The sequence below is a fragment of the Carcharhinus amblyrhynchos genome, chromosome 8 (genome assembly GCF_965287045.1).
Source record: "Carcharhinus amblyrhynchos chromosome 8, sCarAmb.v2.hapA, whole genome shotgun sequence".
Classification (NCBI taxonomy): Eukaryota; Metazoa; Chordata; class Chondrichthyes; order Carcharhiniformes; family Carcharhinidae; genus Carcharhinus; species Carcharhinus amblyrhynchos.
This window is the reverse complement of record NC_137331.1, coordinates 110,751,658-110,773,536: the sequence shown is the minus strand read 5'-3', so window position 1 is coordinate 110,773,536 and position 21,879 is coordinate 110,751,658. Positions and strand designations below refer to the sequence as shown.

General features: G+C 46.0%; 1 protein-coding gene across 8 annotated transcripts in view; it reads right to left on the bottom strand.

Moving 5' to 3' along the window:
* The window catches only part of LOC145346831 (receptor-type tyrosine-protein phosphatase mu), an 834,856-nt gene that overhangs the window by 247,299 nt on the left and 565,678 nt on the right, over nt 1-21,879 (bottom strand). For all 8 annotated transcript variants that reach the window (XM_080194637.1, XM_080194638.1, XM_080194639.1 and 5 more), the window contains one exon: nt 2,272-2,545. In XM_080194637.1, the coding sequence (XP_080050763.1) occupies nt 2,272-2,545 (274 nt within the window). The remainder of the gene's footprint in view (nt 1-2,271; nt 2,546-21,879) is intronic.

The following is a 21,879-nucleotide window of genomic DNA, read 5'->3' as shown; positions in this document are numbered from 1 at the left end:
GGTAAACCTTTTAGAGCTGAGGTGAGGAGAAATTTCTTCACCCAGAGGGTGGTGAATGTGTGGAATTCATTACCGCAGATTCCACACATGTGTGATTTCAAGAAGAAATTTGATATAGCTCTTGGGGTTAAAGGGATCAAGGAATATGGGGGGGAGAGGGGAAATCAGGATGTTGAATTTGATGATCAGCTGTGAATGGCGGAGCAGGTTTGAAGAGCAGAATGGTGGACTCCTACTTTTATTTTCTATGTTTTTATGTAACTTTTAAAAATCTCTGAACAGTGGAGTTATTTTTATGTCTATGTCCATTTAGCCCAGGCTGCTGATTCAGTTAGCTATTGAGGTGGGATGCCATTTTTGAACACAGCAGATCTTTTCTTCCTTACTCACCAATGAAACTCTGTGAATTGTAAGGTCAGGTTTGGGTTTGGTCATGTTCCACCCACACAATTGCTTTCCCAGCAACATTTACTTTCCAGTATCATACACGATGATTGTCTGCTTGGCTGAAAGGCCACAGGATTGCCACTTCAACCTATTACCATTCAATTCCCCCGAGGGTACAGCAGAAGAAAATTGAAGGACGGAGAAGCTTCAATAAAAAGTTCACAATTCGCCAAACTCAACACTCCTACACTTCGTTACTAGTTTTCTCAGGGGGTATGATCCCTTTTTTGTCTTTTCATTAGGTGTGGGCATCACTGGCTGGGCAAGCATTTATTGTCCCTCCCTAAAATAGGGACAGGAGTAGGCCATTCAGCCCTTACAGCCTGCTCTTCCATACATCATGACCAGGGCTGATCACCCAGCTCAATTGCCTGATCCCGCTTTCTCCCCATGTCCTTTGATCCCCTTCAACCCAAGAGCTTTATCTACTTTCTTCTTGAAAATATATAATGTTTTGGTTTCAACTGCTTTCTGTGGTAATGAATTCCACAGGCTGACCACTCCCTGGTTGAAAAGTTTTGTCTCATCTCAGAACTAAAAAACCCCTATCCTTAGACTGTGACCCCTGGTTATGGACTCCCCCAGTGTTGGGAAAATCCTTCCTGCATCTACCCTATCTAGTTCTGCTAGAATTTATTTGGTTTCTATGAGATTCTTCTGAACTCTTATCGAATATAATCTTAACTGACTCAATCGCTCCTCATACGTAAGTCCAGCCATCCCAGGAATTAGCCTGGTTAGAAGGTGATGGTGAGTTGTCTTCTTGAACCACTGCAATCCATGTGCTGTAGGGTACACGCACAGTGCTGTTAGGGAGGGAGCTCCACGATTTTGTGAAGAACCGGCAATGTATATTTCCAAATCAGGATGATGAGTGATTGGAGGGGAACTTGGAGGTGGTGGTGTTGACATCTGTCTACTTTTCATTTATGTCATAGACGTCACTAGCTTAGAAGGTGTTGAAGAAGCCTTGGTGAGTTGCTGCAGTGGATTTTGTAGGTGATATATACTGCATTCACAGTTCGCCAATTGGAAAGGGTGTTTCAGGTAGTGGTTGGGTTCCCAATTAAGCTGACTGCGAGTTCCCTGATTGTGTCCAGCATCTTGAAAGTTGATGGGGCTGGAGTCCCCCAGGCAGGTGGACAGCATTCCATCACACTCCTGACTTATGACCTGAAGATGGTGGACAAGCTTTGGGAAATTATTTGCCGCACCATTTCCAACCTCGATCCTGTTCTTGTTGCCCCCATTGCCCCCCTTCATTCCAGCGGGGTCTCCGAACATGGGGAGCTAGTCTGAACCCCACCGGAATGAATTACTCCTGGCGGGGTGGGAGATTCAATCGGGACCTGAAAGGTCCCGGTAATTAACTAATTCACATATTTAAAATACATGCAGAAAAGAGTGAAGTGATTTACTTGCCTTCCCGCTGGCTTCCAGCGTGGTCTGACCGGTGACTGTCCGGAGATGCCTATCTCCCACTGCGACCCGACAGAAAAGTTGCGGGTCGCGATGGGGGAATCGCGGCCATAATGTTGGTTAAATAACATGCCCAGGTAATTGCTAAGCCTCTGCTCCAGGTGGCTCTTTAAGTCAATGTTTGAGCTAATTGCTTCAGTATTGCAATGTGCCTTAAGATACACAGCACTGTAAGCTTTCTCTGTGTGGTTTTCACTAAGAACAGTGTGGCCCTAAGAGGAGCAAATGGAAAAGCCAGTGGTTTCTCTTAAGCATATGGACAATTTGTTGACTGACTTACGGAGACAGAATTAACATTGGGTCTTCTATGGTTGTACTCAACAGTTCCGGCTGGTGGACACTTACCCCATTGGCTTTGCTAACTGCTTGAAAGTAAATGCTGTAACTCTTATGGGGGAGCAGTGGGGCATTCCAGTAGCCGCTGTAGGTCTTGTTATCTCCAACTGTAAACGGCTGGGCTACTTGAAGAGCGTCTGGTGGAAATTCAGCAGCAAAGTAATGAGGGGAGTTTGAAAGGGAGGCATTTTGGTAGGTGATGGGTACAAAATAGCAATCGAGAACATCAGCGGCCTTCTTGCTCCTGCGCGGACGTTCTTCCTCCACAATTACTTGGTAGGTACTGAGAACGAAACAGAGAAAACAGGTTCACGTAAATATTAACAAGATTCATTGATTGTAGCAACAATGACATCCTGAATATCTTCCTGGAGAAAATAGCTCCTTCCATGTTGGAGCTCACCATAGCAACCAGAGGGTAAGTACAATGTGCATTTTAGTACATGGATCAGTTGACAGCATGTTGCTATTATTTAAAGCTAATACTGTCATAGCATCATAGAATCCCTACAGTGCAGAAGGAGGCCAGTTGGCCTATCGAAACTGCACCGAACATAACGCCACCCAGGCCCTAACCCCATCCATTTACCCAAGCTAGTCCCCCTGACACCAAAGGTCAATTTAGCATGGCCAATCCACTTAACCCGCATACCTTTGGACTGTGGGAGGAAACTGGAGTACCCCGAGGAAACCCACGCAGACACGGGGAGACTGTGCAGACTCCACACAGACAGTCATCCAAGGCCGGAATTGAACCTGGGTTCCTGGTGCTATGAGGCAGCGGTGCTAACCACTGTGCCACCATGCCCCCTAACTAGATTTTATGTGGATCTGTATTCCCACCTCCCCGTCAGAAAAATCTTGAGTCCAATGACTCAGGATCCGCCTGCCCCACAGCAATAGCACACTGGGAGCCACCTCAATTAAGTCAGGGTGGGAATTCCATCCTATCCAGGAGAAAGTCCCATGCTAGATTGGCCAGCAACTGTGTAGTCCCAGCAAAGTAAGGAGTCTCACAACACCAGGTTAAAGTCCAACAGGTTTATTTGGTAGCACAAGCCACAAGTTTTTGAAGCACTGCCCCTTCATCAGGTGAATCTGGGTGCAATGGTCCAGGTGCATGGTAGAAGAGAGGCAGGTATATTACAGGGGGTGTGGGGGGTCAGTCTGCTGGCTGTGTACTGATAGGAGACCCCAGCCCACACCCTATACACTCCTAATGGCTTTGGTGCAGCTATGCACTGGAGCTGATAAAGCAATGTAGAAAACTGACCTTGCCTTGACACTTAGGTTCACAATTTTGCTAGTCTTCTTTACATTTTCTTTAGTTTTTGCCTTAAATGTGCCGTTAGCAGCATGACAGAATCCAATAAATCACCAGCAAAGGGCAAAAAAACAATCTTTGTGACAAATTGTATTAAGGGACTGAGAGAAAAAGACAATGTTAGTGGGAGCACAGAGCTGCCGTGGCAACCAAAAATGGGAAAGCAGGTTCCATGGGGTGAACAGATCCTGTGATTCATGAATTGGATATTGTTGCTTAGAATTCCTTTGTCTGCCATTTGTCAAAACATACCCTCACCAAAATAGTAAACATAGAAAGTTATATGAATGGCCGAGTGCATTACTAATACCACATGACACAACTTCAACTGAGTGTTGCTCATTCAGTCTCTTGGGTTCACTGACACAAGGAAACACAGTTGGTTGGCATAAGTTGGTTACCCCAGTTTGAACACTGGCATAGAAACGTAATCACTCTGCCAATGCTGAGGATTCTCACCTTATAGTTTCAAATCTACATTGAGCGTCACCTACAAATGCCGCATGGTGTCAGACGCGGAAATACCACATCTGTGTTTATGATCATTCCCGTCCTGGATTAAATTGGAGGCAGGCAGGAAGGTGGTGAGTTCTCCATCCTGCACCATCCCACTTATTTCAAGAGCAATTAGGGATGGGCAATAAGTGCTAGCCCAGCCAGCGACACCCACATCCCACGAATGAATGTTTTTTTAAAAAAATCACATGGTTCCCCCTCTCCCACCACTGAACCAGCCTCCAAGAGGGGAATTAAATTCTATCCATTGTGTAAATGTGTAAGAAACAAATTCCTACGCCAACTCTAAAATGTCAATCTAGTAAGCAAGCACATTATTCGCTGATGGGGAAAACACTTTGATTAAATACCTATTTGTAGATGTGATTACTCACACAAAGAGAAGACGTCAACCAAGCCACAGAACAGGTTGAGCAAAACATGCCAGGAACAAATGTTCTTTTTCTCTTCATGCGTTTCATTGTTCTTAAGTTAATCACACTGTTACACCCCTATTTTAAAATCTTTATCAAAATAATGGGTAACTCTAAGCTGTGGCAATAATGGAAACAGGCAGTGGGGGAATAGGCAGACCATTTTCTAACTCCTGCTCTCATTGATTTTCTGGAGAGATATGCAACAAGCCAATGAGTCAATATTGCCCATTTTACATTGTTGACCATGGTCACAAGTAGCCCCACTTTCTCAACATCATGGCCTTCAAGTTTGGAAGGAACTTGGTTATAAGGTCCAGTTACTCAGGAACTTTGCCCTGTACAAATTCCAACAGGAATGTTGTATGGTTGTCCTTGGCTTCCTCAGGAAATTCAAATGCTTCAACCTGATCTTTATTACCTTTTCAAGCTATGTGAATTTGTGGCAGTGATTATCCACACCATCCCATCCTGAAAAGCACTTGTTTATCCTTATGACTACTATGAACCAGAACTGGTCTACCTCACCACATTACACTACAGTGTGAACCAGAACTCGTTCACCCAGATACAATGCACAATACAGAGTGGATCAGTACTGGTGACCTACAATGGTACACCAGATTACAGTGTAAACCAGAACTAATCTACCCAGATACAATGCACTATACAGTGTGAATCAGTACTGATCACCTACAACGAGAAATGGTCTACCTACACTCATAGGCCTGAATTTTCATGCAGATGGAGAGGGTCTCTGGATTAGTCCAGAATGTTGCTGTTGGCCCAAATCCAGAGGTTCCAAAACCAGGGATGCTGCTCCTGAACTCAATCCCCACCATTTCTCATGCGCAGGAGGGTGGGGAATGGAGTGGGATTGCACCTTGCACATTTATGGTACATTGAGATGACTGCACATGTTAAAGTGCAGCTACTTTCAGTCAGATGTAATTTTTTGAGGGGGAACGTCTGAAACATGACGTGTGCAGTTTACACCTATCAGGAAAATCTCTAAAGTTAGCAGAGGTCTTTAGCTGGGATCTTCTGCACCCGCCATCTCCCCTCCACCGCACCCCCCCACCTTCCCTCACCAATCCACACCGCCCCCCACCAACACCATCCCACTCCCCGCACTGTCACCCCACCTCGTGCCAATGTCCCCGCAGCATATTTCCCATTAATGAAGGCAGCTCATTATTAGCCACAGGCAGAATCTTCCAGCCCAACCAAAGACCAGTGTCCCTTTGTGTTGCTCACCAGCCACACCACCAGGGAACCCACCATAGGGGGTCACCTTTGGCAGAACTGGAAGATCCTGCCAGCAGGAAGGGCCAATAAATCTTGGCCATAGGATACCTTTCTGGAATGGTAAAGTATCATTTTGTACATGGTCCCAGGATACGGTTCCTGGTCCCAGATTTAGAGTAATTAGAAGTCTGACATAGGCTTCTTTGTAATTTGGGTGTTCCAGGGTTGAGAGCAGGACTAGAAAGATGGCATCTGCTGTGCACCTTTAGGAGAGGTGAGGTGTCCTTCTAGAGAAGTCAAGTGCCCTTCAGGGTTATAAAAAGTAGGCAGGACTGTGCATCAAAACTCCAGCTACATCTCAGCCTTCAATAACATTATTCCTACAAAACTCATCTCCAAACTCCATGGCCAGGGACTCGGCTTCTCCCTCTGCGACTGGATCCTAAACTTCTTAACTCACAAACCACAATCAATAAGGATATGCAACAACACCGTAGGATACCGCAACACCAGTGCCCCACAAGACTGTGTTATCAGCCCCTTACCATACACCTGATAGACCTGTGACAGTGTGGCCAACTTCCCTTCCACCTCGATTTTCAAGTTTGCTGATGACACCACTGTAGTGGATCAGATCTCAAACAATAATGAGAAAGAGTGCAGGAAGGAGTTAGAGAATCTGGTGAAATGGAGCAATGACAATAATCCCTCCCTCAATGTCAACAAAACGAAGGAGATAGTCATCAACTTCAGGAAACCTAGTTGGGAACATGCCCCTACATCAATGGGGCAAAGTAGGAATAGTTCAGCAGTTCCAAATAATTAGCATCTGCTTCACTACTAACCAGATTTCATTTGTTTTTCCCTCTTTTCTTCCCTACTCTTTTCATAGCAATGGCCAAGGTTCTGGTTTATACTGACTAGACTTTTGTTAGATGAGATTCTGTAATGTTTTTGAAACTCATATTAATTTCTGTAATAAGACTCATATTAATTCCACTATGTTCCGCCTGGGACTTACTTCTCCGATAATTTTGTTAGATACATATTTATAGGCTCTGTTATACTATTGGTATTTTCCTACTGGATGCAAGGCATGAATTTTACAAGTCTACAAGAAAAATAAAGGAGCTGAATGCTACTTAAATGGAGAAAGACTGCAGAAAGTTGCAGCACAGAGGGATTTGGGAGTCCTTGTGCTAGAATCGCAAAAAGCAAGCATGCAAGTTCAGAAGGTAATAGCTCCCTTGCAATGAGCTTGACAGTTCCAGTGAGTTTATTCCTTTGTAAGCACATTCATGTCTACTTTTAATAATCCAAACATCATTTGACTTCCCCAGAAGGGCACTTTACCTTCCACATCTAGTACCTCACCTCTCAACAGTGTCCTGGGACCTATCCAAAAGTCTTCATCGATCGGGGCTAACTCTATGCATTCCCCTGATTTGTGTTATGAGCATAAGTCTTGTTTTGGACATACCATGGTGAAAAATAGATCTGCTAAAGGGAGCTACACTTTAACAAGTGCAGTTGCTTCCATGAACCCCAGGTCTGCTCCCAATTTCACCTGTGGTATTTTAGCAATGAGTGGGAGAATGGGGGACTTGTGAAAGGAAGCACATCTACACTTGTTCCTCTCCCAGTGTTTTAAAATCATATTTTGAAATTGAAAAGCAGAACTAACATTAATGTGATAAATCTGACACCCACACAATCTGCAGATTAGTCGGATAGTGTGGAGAGAGGGAAAATCAAATTGGTTTTTATTTTTATTTGACCTTCTGAACGCTTATCAGTATTTTCTGTTTTGTTTTACTTTAGATTTCTTGCATTCACTGTATTTTGGTTTCTATTCCTGTCCCTTTTTATAGACTTTCCACGCCAAACTTTATCATCTGGGGAAAAAGACTAAAATGGCAACAGAGCAGATCAGCGTACAACTGACTAAGCCTCCTTTCACAGCACATTTCAAAGCACTGCCTCTGCCGTTTAGAAGGACAAGGGCAGCAGCTGCATGTTTTAAAGTTTTTAAAGTTTATTTCTTATTATCACAAGTAGGTTTACATTAACACTGCAATGAAGTTACTGTGAAAATCTGTGAAAACACACACTCCGGTGCCTGTTTGTGTACATGGAGGGAGAACTTAGCACGGCCAATGCACCTAACCAGCATGTCTTTCGGACTGTGGGAGGAAACCAGAGCACCCAGAAGAAACCCGCACAGGTACAGGGAGAATGCAGGTGGCGCAATGGTGAGCAATGCTGCCTCACAGTTCCAGGGACCTGAGTTCGATTCCTGGCTTGGGTCACTGTCTGTGTGGAATTTGCATGTTCTCCCCGTGTCTGCGCGGGTTTCTTCTGGGTGCTTCGGTTTCCTCCCCATACTCCAAAGACATGTTGATTAGGCACGTTGACACCTGAACAGGTAGCAATGCGGGGAATTTCACAGTAACTTCATTGCAGTGTTAATGTAAGCCTTACTTGTGACCAAAAAATGTACTTGAAAACTTTTTAAAAATTTGAATGTGCAGACTCCGCATTGACAGTGACCCAAACCAGGAATCGTACCCAGGTCCCTTGTGCTGCGAGGCAGCAGTGCTAACCACCATGCTGCATGGGAGCACGCTACCTGCAGGTCCCCCTCCAAGTTATTCACCATCTGGACTCAGTAACGTATCACCATGCCTTCACTGTAGCTGGGACAAAATCCTGAAAACTTGCTCCTTAACCGCGCTGTGTGTGTACCCACACCAGATACACTCAGGAAGGCAGCTCACTGCCACCTTCTCAAGGGCAATTAGGAATGAGCAATAAATTCTAACCTTGCCAGCAATGCTCACATCCCACGAATGGATAAAAAAAATACATAGCAATTAAGAGGTAGCAACAACTCTCGTTATATATCAGTGAAATGAACATTTCCCCAGATGTAGCATGGGATCACTGCCATTATTCATGGGGTGAAAGGCAGAGAATAAAGTATGTGAAACATCTGGAAATTCACCATATAAGGTAAAGAACAGACTTTGGTTTGTTAGATAACTGATATTAACTGCAAAAATGACTTCAAGCATTCTGATGCTAAGCACTACGAGCATAAGGCACTGACTTAACGGCTGAATGTGACAAAGAAAAGATTAACGGCTTGAATCTCCATTGATATTAGTTAAACTCCTCTGACTTGGTGGTTCACGACCTCCTCTGAATCAGTTCCTCTGGTGGCGAGTTCCCTTGTCGCTCGGTGGCACAGTTGTTAGCACTGCTGCCTCACAGTACCAAGGACCTGGGTTCGCTTCCCAGCTTGGGTCATTATCTGTGTGGAATCTGCATGTTCTCCCCGTGTCTGTGTGGGTTTCCTCCGGGTGCGCCAGTTTCCTCCCACAGCCTGATGTGGGAGGAAATGCTCCCTCATAAACTTTAGACTTCTTTTTAAAGTTTAGTCATTAGTGTCACAAGTAGGCTTACATTAACACCGCGATGAAGTTACTGTGAAAATCCCCTAATAGCCACACTCCAATGCCTGTTCGCGTACACCGAGGGAGAATTTAGCATGGCCAAAGCACCTAACCAGCATATCTTTGGACTGTGGGGGGAAACCGGAGCACCTGGAAGAAACTCACGGAGATATGGGGAGAATGTGCAGACTCTGCGTAGACAGTGACCTAAGCCAGGAATCGAGCCCGCATCCCTCGCCCTGTAAGGCAGCAGTGCTAACCACTGAGCCACCGTGCTGACCCAGTCCTGCCTTGAGGCTGGGAGTTTCTGATCAGCACATCTTCAGAACTTGCTGCTGGAGAGATTCTCTTGTAATAAACAGGCTAGTAAGGAGAAACACTGATCCAGTTGGGCTGGGCATTGTTTTTTTTTTAAATAACTGATGAAGTGGTTCAGCGATATTAGCCCAAGTGGTACAAGTCAAACCAGAAAAGCTCACTGAAATCCTTCTTCAAAAGAACAAACTGTTTGAAAAGCTTTGGAAATCTTTCAAAAGCACTCCAACTGTGAAGCGTAGAGAAGAATTCATAGACTTGCAAATGTTATTGTATCCTGGAAATCTTTCAGCAAAGGATTTATTCCAAAATGAGCATGATATTTCAATTGAACTGCGGCACTACAAGCAGTGGTTTAATGAGTGTGCGTTTCATTTTCGTTCCTTGTAGAAATGATTTAAAATGGAGGTGAGGCGAAGTTGTTTCTCTCAGAGGGTCGTGAGTCTCCGGAACTCTCTGCCTGAACAGCCTGTGGAAGTCTTTGGCCGGAATCTTACCGCCGTTCCCATCCTGCCACAATGCACAGGGATTTGGCTGGCTGCCAAGTTCTCCGGCCTCGCTGCAGTGGGAGTGCGGTGTGAATGGCAGCTAAGATCCTCGGAATACTTTTAAGGCAGAGGTGAAGATTCCTGTTAAGCAAAGGGTGTGTGGGGGAAGAGGGATGCAGATTTCAGGTTACTATCAGGTCAACCATGATCTGGCGGAGCAGGCTCGAGGGACCGAGTTGGGGGGACAAGGCCGGATAATTCGAGCCAAGTAAACGAAGGCACTTAAAGACCAGTGAAATTCCGATCAACTATTTTCCGGTTCCTGAAAGGGTAAATTAGCATTTCCTATGTGACCCCTCTGCTTTACCCCTTGATTTCAGATCCCTCCGGGTCTTGACCATCCCCATCCCTGCATTTTCCCCCAGTCCACCAGCCACCGATATATTGGCACTCATCTAATTGTGGTGCTTCTTGAGCATTCCAGATTGCGATTTTCCACCCGTAATGGCCAGACCTTGAATCACCTAGGCCCTAAGCTCTGGAACTCCCTCCCTACACCTCTCTAAGTCCATAAAATCCCCACAGTGCAGAAGGCGGCCAATCGGCCCATCAAGTCTGCACCGAACACAATCCCACCCAGCCCCTACCCCCGTAGCCCACATATTTACCCTGCTAGACCCCTTTTGATACTAAAGGTTAATTTAGCATGGCCAATCAACCTAACCCGCACATCATTGGACCATGGGAGGAAACAGGTGCATCCAGAGAAAACCCAGGCAGACATGGGGAGAATGTGCAAATTCCATACCGACAGTGACCTGAGGCTGGAAGTGAACCCGGGTCCCTGGCACTATGAAGCAGCAGTGCTAACCACTGTGCCACTGTTCTATTCCATCTTCTAAGCAGTCGATCATTTGATCTAACATCAAACCGGCCTCCCATCCGTTGATTCTGTCTACACTTCCCGCTGCCTCAGCAAAGCAGCCAGCATAATTAAGGAGCCCATGCAGCCCGGATATTCTCTCTTCCACCTTCTTCCACCAGGAAAAAGATACAAAAATCTGAGGTCACGTACCAACCGACTCAAGAACAGCTTCTTCCCTGCTGCTGCCAGACTTTTGAATGGACTTACCTTGCATTAAGTTGACCTTTCTCTACCCCCTAGCTATAACTGTAACACTACATTCTGCACTCTCTCATTTCCTTCTCTATGAACGGTAGTTTTGTCTGTATAAAGCACAAGAAACATTGCTTTTCACTGTAAATACATGTGACAATAATAAATCAAATCAAAAAAATCTCCTTCTGTGACTCAGTGTGATACTTTGTTTTATAATGTCCTGTGCAGCACTGCAAGATATTTCATTCCATTAAACATGCAATATAAATATAAGTTACTGTTGTTGGATACAAAGGCTTTTATGCATTCCATGCCTCATTTCTTCATATTTCAATTAAATAGTTTAATCAATGACAGGTTTTTAAAAAAAGTATATCAAAATGGAGAACTCCAACTTTGAAATTCATGAAGTACTCACATAATCTCAACACATCTGAAATCAGAAATGTATTTAGCTTTGAGCTTCCTCAAAGCATTTGTTTGAAAGCCTCAGGTAGTGACATTTTGACGCACAGTATGTGCACTGGTTACAGAACAAAGGGGAAAAGATATCTGTCTGCCTTCAGCGAGAATAAATCGTCAGCGTCTTTCGGAGCACTTCCCCCTCTTCCCCGGCACAGTTGCACTTTCGCCACACTTGAAGGGAGAACGTATTGTCTAGGCTTCAAGCTGTAAGGTTGAGGACTAGCTGATGCCAGAGAACATCAACCTGTTCCTTTTCACCAAATGGATACTGACCCACAAGGAAGCAAGGAACAGCAGACCATTCGTCAAACTCCTGTTGAGCATTTGCAGTCAGCTGAGAACCAGAATCTAATTTTCCTCTTGTCTCAACTGGAAACAGCAAAGATGACATGTTTGTAATTATACTAAACCCTACATTTGCAGCTCCTGTTTTATTTGCGCTCAGTGCGTCTTAGGAGGTGAAAACAACTTCAATATTCGGTTACATTTTCTAATTCTGCATTCCATCAGGCGTTCTTGCCATTGGTTCAATTCAGGCAGCGCTTTCATAGTCAGCTTTAGCTCAAACATGCGAGATAGAAGCAGGAGTCGGCTATTCGGCCTCTTGATCCTGTTCCGCCATTTAATAAGATCATGGCTGATCTGTTTGTGTTTCAAGTTCCACTTCCCCTGAATACCCCGGTAGCAAAGAACAGAGAAGAACAAAGAAGGTTACAGCACAGGAACAGGCCCTCCGGCCCTCCAAGCCTGCACCGACCATGCTGCCCGACTGAACTAAAACCCCCTCCCCTTCCGAGGACCATATCCCTCTGTTCCCATCCTATTCAAGATGCCCCTTAAAAGTCACCATCGTGTCTGCTTTCACCACCTTCCCCGGCAACGAGTTCCAGGCACCCACCACCTTCTGTGTAAAAAACTTGCCTCGTACATCTCCTTTGAACCTTACCCCTTGTACCTTAAACCTATGCTCCCTAGTAATTGACTCTTCCACCCTGAGAAAAAGCTTCTGACTATCCACTCTGTCCATGCCTCTCACAATCTTGCAGATAATCTTTGGTTTGCCTGCCCAACAAAAATCTATCCACCTCTGCCTTAAAAATATTCAATGACTCTGCCTCCATCGCCTTCTGAGGAAAAGACTTCCAAAGTCGCACAACCTTCTGAGAGAACAAAAATAAACCTCATCTCTATCTTAAAAGGGTGACCCCGAATTTTAAAACAGTGCCTTTATCACAGAATGCCCATCAATGCTTCTATTTCTCAGGAGGCTAAGGAAATTTGGCATGTCCATTACGACTCTCACCAACATTTATAGGTGCACCATAGAAAGCTTTCTTTCTGGTTGTATCGCAGCTTGGTATGGCTCCTGCTCTGTCCAAGACTGCAGGAAACTATAGAAGGTCGGGAATGAAACTCAGTCCATTACATAGAGCAGCCTCCCATCCATTGACTCTGTCTACACTTCCCACTGCCTCAGGTAAGCAACCAGCATAGTTAAGGACCTCGGGCATACTTTCTTTTACTTTTTTCCATCCGGAAAAAGATACAAAATCTGAAGTTATGTACCAGCTGACTCAAGAACACCTTCTTCCCTGCTGCTGTCAGATTTTTGAATGGACCTACCTTGCACTAAGTTGACCTTTCTCTACACCCTAGCTATGACTGTAACGCTACACTCTGCACTCTCTCCTTCCTTCTCTATGAATGGGATGTTTTGTCTGTGTAGTGCACAAGGAACAATACTTTTCACTCTATACCACTATATGTGACAATAATAAATCAAATCAAATCAAATCAAAAAGAATTGTCACGGCACTGAAGGAAGCCACTTGACCCATTGTGGTGGCACCGGCTCTTCAATATGTCTCGGTGCCATTCCCCTGCCTTTTCCCCTTACCCCTACATGCTGTTTCTATTCAAGTAATCACCTAACGCCCTCTTGAATGCCTCAATTGAACTCACCGACACCACACTTCCAGGCAGTGCACTCCAGACCCAAATCACTCGCTGTGTGAAAAAACACTCTCATATCTGATTTGATTTATTATTGTCACATGTATTAATATGGAGTGAAAGGCATTGTTTCTTGTGCACTATTCAGACAAAGCATACTGTTCATAGAGAAGGAAAGGAGAGAGTGCAGAGTGTAGTGTTACAGTCAAAGATAGGGTGTAGAGAAAGATCAACTTTATGTGAGGAAGGTCCATCCAAAAGTCTGATGGCAGCAGGGAAGAAGCTGCTCTTGAGACGGATGGTGTGTGCCCTCAGACTTTTGTATCATTTTCCATATATGATATATGTCTATATTATATTTGCTTCTTTTGCAAATCACTTTAAATCTGTGCCCTCTCGTTCTTGGTCCTTTTACGAGCAGGAACAATTTTTCCCTGTCTACTCTGTTTTGTCCCTCAGTTGTGGAATCAGCTACAAGGGGAAACGACTTTCCCTCATAGAGGCAGAAAAGGAGTTTCCACACATTGACTGAGCGTAATTCAAATTAAAATACAAAATTGCCCACTGGATTTTGACCCATTACAGGCGCCCGGCAAATATTCATGGAGTTGCTTTTCTGTTTAACATTACAACAGCTGAAGAGGTCAGTGTTGACCATCGAGCCTTGGTTGGAAAACAACTCTGTGAATTCCATGAAATCATTATCACCCGAAAAGTCAATTTGGTTGAAGTGTTTGAGGAAACTGCCGCCCTATTCCAAAGCTGCGTGACACCAGTTGGAATTGCGTTTCTGAGAAATGCTTCAAACACGTCTTAGAAATTTTCTCATCTTTGGGTCAAAGGGTTGCTTCAAGGATCCATACCAAGTTCCTAATATTGAGTAAGGTGAGGCGTGGCTCTGTTGATTTGCCAAGGTCGTCATCCTGGGAGCAGATTAATCATTTGGATGCACTGGGAATGGCGGCAGTTCAATATCACACAGGAGGACTGTTGTGGTGGGATCTGATCCTTAACTTCAGGGGTAGGCGGGGATGCAGTAGCGCAGCGGTTAGCATTGCTGCCTCACAGCGCGAGGGACTCAGTTTCGATTCCCAGCTTGGGTCACTGTCTGTGTGGAGTCTGCATGTTCTCTCCGTGTCTGCATGGGCTTTCTCCAGGTGCTCCAGTTTCCTCCCACAGTCCAAAGATATGCAGGTTAGGTGGATTGGCCATGCTAAATTGCCTCTTAGTGTCAAGAGGACTGGCTAGGATAAATGCATGAGGTTGTGGGGATGGGGCTGGGTTGGATTGTTGTCAGTGCAGGCTTAATGGGCTGAATGGCCTCCTTCTGCACTGTTGGATTCTATGATTTTATCCATAATTGAGGGATTGGGGTGTCCTTTCCCCCATCCCAAGGGTCAGGAGATCCCGAAAAGGGTCCAATCCCTGGCCCAGGAATGGGGTGACTGGGATTGGAGCAGAATTTTCCGTTCCAGAATTTTGGTGGGTGAGGGGCACTTAATTTTGGGGAGGAGGCAACAATATCTGTCCCTGATAGCGGGATAAACTATTCAAATGTTGTTCCCCTGACTTCCATTAAAGTGAATTCAAGGTGGTTTGAGGTTCACAATGACCATTGTCAGGGACCTCATTTTCATACATTGCACTGCACGCATTTCACTATGAGGCCATTTGGTGGGAATTCAGCTCGTCCTCCAACTGAACTTCCCCGTCAGTGAGAATTTAGAGTCTTCAGTTTTACTGCGAGATGTAAATAAACCTGCATCTGGCCAACTTCGCCTTTTCCGGGACTCTGAGGTCAATATTTGCTGCCTTTGCCTTCCTGAGGGCCTCACATAACTTCACTCACATCAAGTGTCGTTAGCAAACTCCGCACCAAGGCTGGACATGGGAGGCAAGGCAAAGGCTGGAAGGGAGGTCGGGGTGGAGTGAAATCTTGACAAGGAAGCCAGGCTCACGAGGGAAGGATCTGGGGAGTGCCTGTGCTATTCTTAATTCATAAATGGGGTGTGGGTGTCGCTGGCTAGACCAGCATTTATTGCCCATCCCGAACTGCCCTTGAGAAGGTGTTGGTAAGCTACTTTCTTGAACTGCCTCAGTCCATATGGAGTAGGTGTACCCACAGTGCTGTTAGGGAAGGAGTTCCAGGACTTTGACCCAGTGACAGTGAAGGAAAGACAATATGTTTTCAATTCAGGATGATGAGTGAGTTGGAGGGAAAATTGTAGATGGCGGTGTTCCCAAGTAACTGAAACTCTTGTCCTTCTAGATGGCAGAGTTTGGATTTGGAAGATGCTGGCTAAGGAATCTTAGTGAGTTGCTAAAGTGCACCTTGTATGTTGCACACACTGCTGCCACTCTGTGTTGGTGGTGGAGGGAGTGAACATTGTCTGGGATGCCAATCAAGCAGGCCGCTTTATCCTGTCTGGCAAGTTTCCTGCTGCAGAGTTCCTAGACTCTGACCCACTCTTGTAGCTACGGGTATTGCTATAGCAAGTCCAGCTCAGTTTTTAGCCAATAGATAAGTCCAGGATATTGATAGTGGGTGGTTCACTGATGTTACCTTGGCATCTTTTACATCCACCAACACAAAGTTATAGGTGGCACGGTGGCACACTGGTTAGCACGGTGTTGCCTCACAGTGCCAAGGACCCGGGTTCGATTCCCAGATTAGGTCACTGTCTGTGGGGAATTTGCATATTCTCCCAGTGTCTGTTCCTCCAGTTGTTCTGGTTCCTCACACTGTCCAAAGATGTGCGGATTAGGTGGATTGGCTATGTTAAATTGCCCCTTAGTGTCAGGGAGATTAGCTAGGGTAAATGCATGGGGTTATGCGTATAGGGCCTAAGTGGGATTGTGGTTGGTGCAGACTCGATGGGCCAAATGGCCTCCTTCTGCACTGTAGGATTCTTTGATTCTAATCTCACAACACTAGGTTAAAGTCCAACAGGTTTATTTGGTAGCACAAGCTTTCGGAGCACTCCTCCTTCATCAGGTGAGTCAGCGCTCTGAAAGCCTGTGCTACCAAATAAACTTGTTGGACTTTAACCTGGTCTTGTGAGACTTCTTACTGTCCCCACCCCAGTCCAATGCCGGCATCTCCACATCATTGATTCTACGACTTGACAGGCCAGGTAGGATCTCACTTTGCTTTATCCAAAAAGGCAAGATCTCTGACAGTGCAACACTCCTTAGTACTCCATTTGCCTGCCTGCATCATAGCAAAGTTATATCTGACTGGACCCTGGTTCAGTATTGGCAGTGTGAAAACACTTTAACATTGCTTCCATACAGATTCCCTTCTGTACAGAAAAAAACCCCACATCGGTAGTAAGTCTCAAATATATGAAATGGCTGTCAATTACCATTTCTGAGATCAGAGACATGTTCTCAGATGGCCACGTAGTTTAGCCTCTTCCAATAATTTACAATGAACTTGGTCAACAGGGAACTTACAGCGCTGGGCAATTTGTAACCCGTTTATCCTTATCTCAGAGTGCAAGATTAAACTGTTTAAAATTCTCTCACATTTAATATTCAGTATTTGTGGCTTTAATTCCACCCTGTCCCTTCACCACTGGGATTAGATCTGTAATAAATTGCGGTAGAATATTACCTAGATACTGTAAATGTACGTTCTGTTCAACCAACCGCAACTCATTACAGGGAACTTTCACTGCATCAATAACTCACCATCGCTCTTTCAGCTCTGCAGAATACCCTGCCTACTATACAGTGATAAAATCTAATACAATAAAATATTAATTATGACTGCAACGCCGCATTGGAAATACGAACTCAATTATGGGTAACATATTGTGAATGAAGGGCAGGGCAAAGAAAAAAGCCTTGTGGTTTTAGAGGATTCAATATTTAAAAGGACCCTGGAAGATTAGATTTGGAATGATCTTGTTAAAGGCTTTAAGAATATACAATAGTTGTGATGGAATGTTAATGCAAACAGTCTTTTGCCACTTATTAATATTTAGGAAGTTTCTGCACAAACTGCTCTTGCCTTTTTTGTATTTAGCTACCAGTGGAACACACAACCATTGAGGGAAGAATTTACAATTGGCTTGGGGTTATCCTGACACTGCATGTTCCTCTGGTATTTGTCACAACTTCTACACTTCCAGAGGGCAGAGAGGTGATCGTTCAGGACAATGGAGTAACTCTTGCATGTGCTTTGGGCAAGCGGATATAGGGAAAAGAATCAGGAAGTCATGTGGCATCAAGTTTACTCACTCCTTTCACTTAACAATCACCCAGTACTGTCCTTGGGTGGCACGGTGGCACAGTGGTTAGCACTGTCGCCGCACAGCGCCAGGGACCAGGGTTCAATTCCTGGCTTGGGTCACTGTCCGTGCAAAGTCTGCACATTCTCCCCGTGTCTATGTGGGTTTCCTTTGGGTGCTCCGGTTTCCTCGCACAACTGAAAGATGTGCTGGTTAGGTGCACTGACCATGCTAAATTCCCCCTCAGTGTACCTGAACAGGCGCTGGAGTATAGCGACCAGGGGATCTTCATAGTACTCTCACTGCAGTGTTAATGTCAGCCTACTTATGACAATAAATAGTAAAATAATAATAATAAATAATTGTAGCAGCACTACTGGTCTGACATTGCTTCATTTCAATTGTCTGTGTGTTTTCTTTTCTTGGAGGATGGGTGAAATCATGAAAATTGTTTCCGATGGATAAACCCTAAAAAAAGGGACTTGTTCCAAAGGGACAAGGGACAAGGGTACTTTGTCAGGTCGAGCAAGTCTTTTGGCAAAAGGTCCATGTTCTACAGTGGAGAGCACTGGTACATAACCTAACTGCTCCCAAGATTGACACAGTGGAAGTATTTGAGTGTCTTATTCCTCTGCATTATTTGGAGGCAGGTATTAGACTTGGGGGATCTGATGGGAGAATTTAATGTGAATATGGCTGACTGTATGGCCCTGGTTTCCCCTGTCCACAACCCTTGTCTCCCCTCCTTCCTTTGAACTTGGCCACCTCTTCTGTTCAAAACTTTCCTCCCTCCCCACAGCTCCGCTGCCCCCCCAACCCGCCCACTCCATGGGTCAACTTGACCTCATACCAGTGCGTGTGTGCAAATGGTGGATGGTGGAGATATGATGAAGACAGTTTTTCCATTCCGGGTCCACAACAATGCGGCTGACTCTTTGAGGGAGATTTTACAAAAAAACTTCTAAGCGTTCAGCTAGCATGAAAATGCGAGAGTTGCAGGTCTCTTTTTTGGGTGAATCTTTACTCGTGATCTTATGCGCTTAGTGCTTGAAAAAATGGGCTAGACTGTTTCAAGCTACTAGAGGCAGAGGGCAGGACTTAATTCACTAGCAATTTGCTCTAGCAGCAGAAGGAGCTATTGCGCATGTGCAGATCTCTGTGGTCACACATAGAAGCATAGAATCCTACAATGGAGGAGGAGGCCATTTGGCCCATCGAGTCTGCATCCACCAGAAACCCACCCAGGCCCTATCCCTATAACCCTATTCATTTACACTAGCTAATTCCTTGACACTAAGGGGGCAATTTAGTATGGTCAATCCACCTAACCTACATACATGTGCAATTGAAGCAGCAGTGGCCTGACAGAGAGAGAGCTGCTGCAGTTGGCCTCAACCCAGCCCCACGCCCCCAGTGGGGGACAGGGGCGGGGAAGAGCTTGGCCAACTGTGAGCCCTACAGCGCCTGGAAATATCACCCCAGATGCAGCCCCCCCCGCTTCCACTGCCCAGACCAATCATGGCCCCACCTCCTTCCACCCCACCATTCGCATGCAGAGCGACAGCAGGCCCCACTGAGCATTGCCAAGGTTCCAGGCTGGCAGTGTCAAAGTGCCAGATTGGCACTGCCAGGCTGACACTACCCCTTGTCATCGGCCTCCCAAGGGAGGCCTCAATAGCCTCCAGTTCTACCGGTAAGGACTACATGACTGTTCCCTGTTCGTGGGGAGAAGATATTTTCCTCGCCGAAGAGAACTTCTCCCAGCAAGGACCTAAAGGCAAGAGAACCCGGACGATTCAGCGCCAGCCACGCTAATGCCACGCAAACGGTCACTTAAATAAATTATTCAGTCTTTTGCCAGAAATGAGCGAGAGGCCGGCTGCACCGGAAATCCATTGCCGGTAAGATGGCGAGAGCCAAAACATCTGGCATGATCCTGATTTCTCGGCTCTTGTGTGATTTAACTGGCTCACCCCGCCCATCGATGCCATCCCCCCCCTCCCCCGGAAGTCGAGGACAATGGGGCAGTGTCAGCCTGGCAATGCCAGCCTGGCACTTTGACACTGCCAGCCTGGAACCTGGCAATGTTCACTGGGCCCTGCTGCCGCCCTGCATGCGAGCATGGAGGGGAGTGGGGGCTGTGATTGGTCTGGCCGACAGGGGGGGGGGGGGGGGGGGGGGGGTGGTGTGCAGCTGAGGTGATATTTTCAGGCAGTGTGGGGCTCACAATTGGCCAGAGGTCCCCCCGTTGGGGAGGTGGGCTGGGTTGAGGCCAATTGCAGCAGCTCTCTCTCTTGTCAGACCTCTGCTGCTGCAATCAACAGTTTATGCTTGGCCTGTCAGTTCAATGAGATAAGCCTTGGGCTCAAGCGACTGGAATATATATGAAACAAAGTTGTGTTGTCTCTTGCAAGCCAATAAGATGTATTTTTATTTTGGAAAGTCAAATGTCAGTGTAGCTGTGACATTTTTAAAAATGCGAATTACTTGTTGCTTATAAGAACATAAGAACATAAGAAATAGGAGCAGGAGTAGGCCATCTAGCCCTTCGAGCCTGCCCCGCCATTCAATAAGATCATGGCTGATCTGTCGCTGCTCAGTTCCACTTTCCCGCTTTCTCCCCATAACCCTTAATCCCCTCTCTTATCAAAAACCCATCAACCCGCGTCTTAAAAATATTTAGCGAGGCAGCCTCCACCACTTCAACGGGCAGAGAATTCCAGAGATTCACCACCCTTTGAGTGAAGAAGTTCCTCCTCAACTCCGTCCTAAACCGCCCCCGCTTTATCTTGGGGCTGTGCCCCCTAGTCCTACTGTCTTTTTTGAGCGGAAAGAGTCTCTCCACCTCTATCCTATCCATCCCATTCATCATCTTATACGTCTCAATGAGATCTCCCCTCATTCTTCTAAACTCTAACGAGTACAAGCCTAGTTTATTCAGCCTCTCCTCATAGCTCAACCCCCTCAACTCCGGTATCAGCCTAGTAAACCTCCTCTGCACTCCCTCCCAGGCCAAAATATCTTTGCGCAGGTGCGGCGCCCAAAACTGCACACAGTACTCCAGCTGCGGCCTCACCAATGCCCTATACAGCTGCAGCAAGACCTCCCTACTTTTATATTCAATCCCCCTCGCTATGAAGGCCAGCATCCCATTCGCCTTCCTGACCACCTGCTGCACCTGCAGGCTGGGTTTTTGCGACTCATGCACAAGGACCCCGAGGTCCCTCTGCACCGTCGCCTGCTGCAGTTTTTTGCCATGTAAGTAATAGTCCTTCCTACCATTCTTCCTACCAAAGTGGACTACCTCACACTTGCCAACATTAAATTCCATTTGCCATTTCCTGGCCCATTCGCCCAGCCTATCTAGATCCTTCTGCAGACTCTCCACACCCTCCGCACAATTTGCCGTTCCCCCAATCTTGGTGTCATCAGCAAATTTCGACACCCTACACTCGGTTCCCTCCTCCAGATCATCTATATAAATGGTAAAAAGCTGAGGCCCCAGCACCGACCCCTGGGGCACTCCCCTAGTCACCATCCGCCAATCCGAATAGCACCCGTTGACCCCCACTCTCTGCCTCCTATTTGACAACCAATCCTCTATCCATGCTAACACCCTACCCCCAACTCCATGTCCCTCAACCTTCTGCAATAACCTCTTGTGAGGTACTTTGTCAAACGCCTTCTGAAAATCCAGAAAGACCACATCCACCGGCTCTCCTCTATCCACCGCCCTAGACACATCCTCATAGAACTCCAGTAAATTTGTCAGACACGACTTCCCTTTAATGAAACCGTGCTGCGTCTGCTCTATCAAGCAATTCCCTTCAAGATGCCTCGCAATTTCCTCCTTAATGACAGATTCTAACATTTTACCTACCACAGACGTTAAACTAACTGGCCTATAATTCCCCGCCTTTTGCCTGGCACCCTTCTTAAACAACGGCGTAACATTAGCCGTTTTCCAATCATCCGGCACTTCCCCGGAATCCAGCGACGTCTGGAAAATAACCACCAAGGCATCCACTATCACCTCCGCCATTTCTTTCAGAACCCTCGGATGCATTCCATCCGGTCCTGGGGAC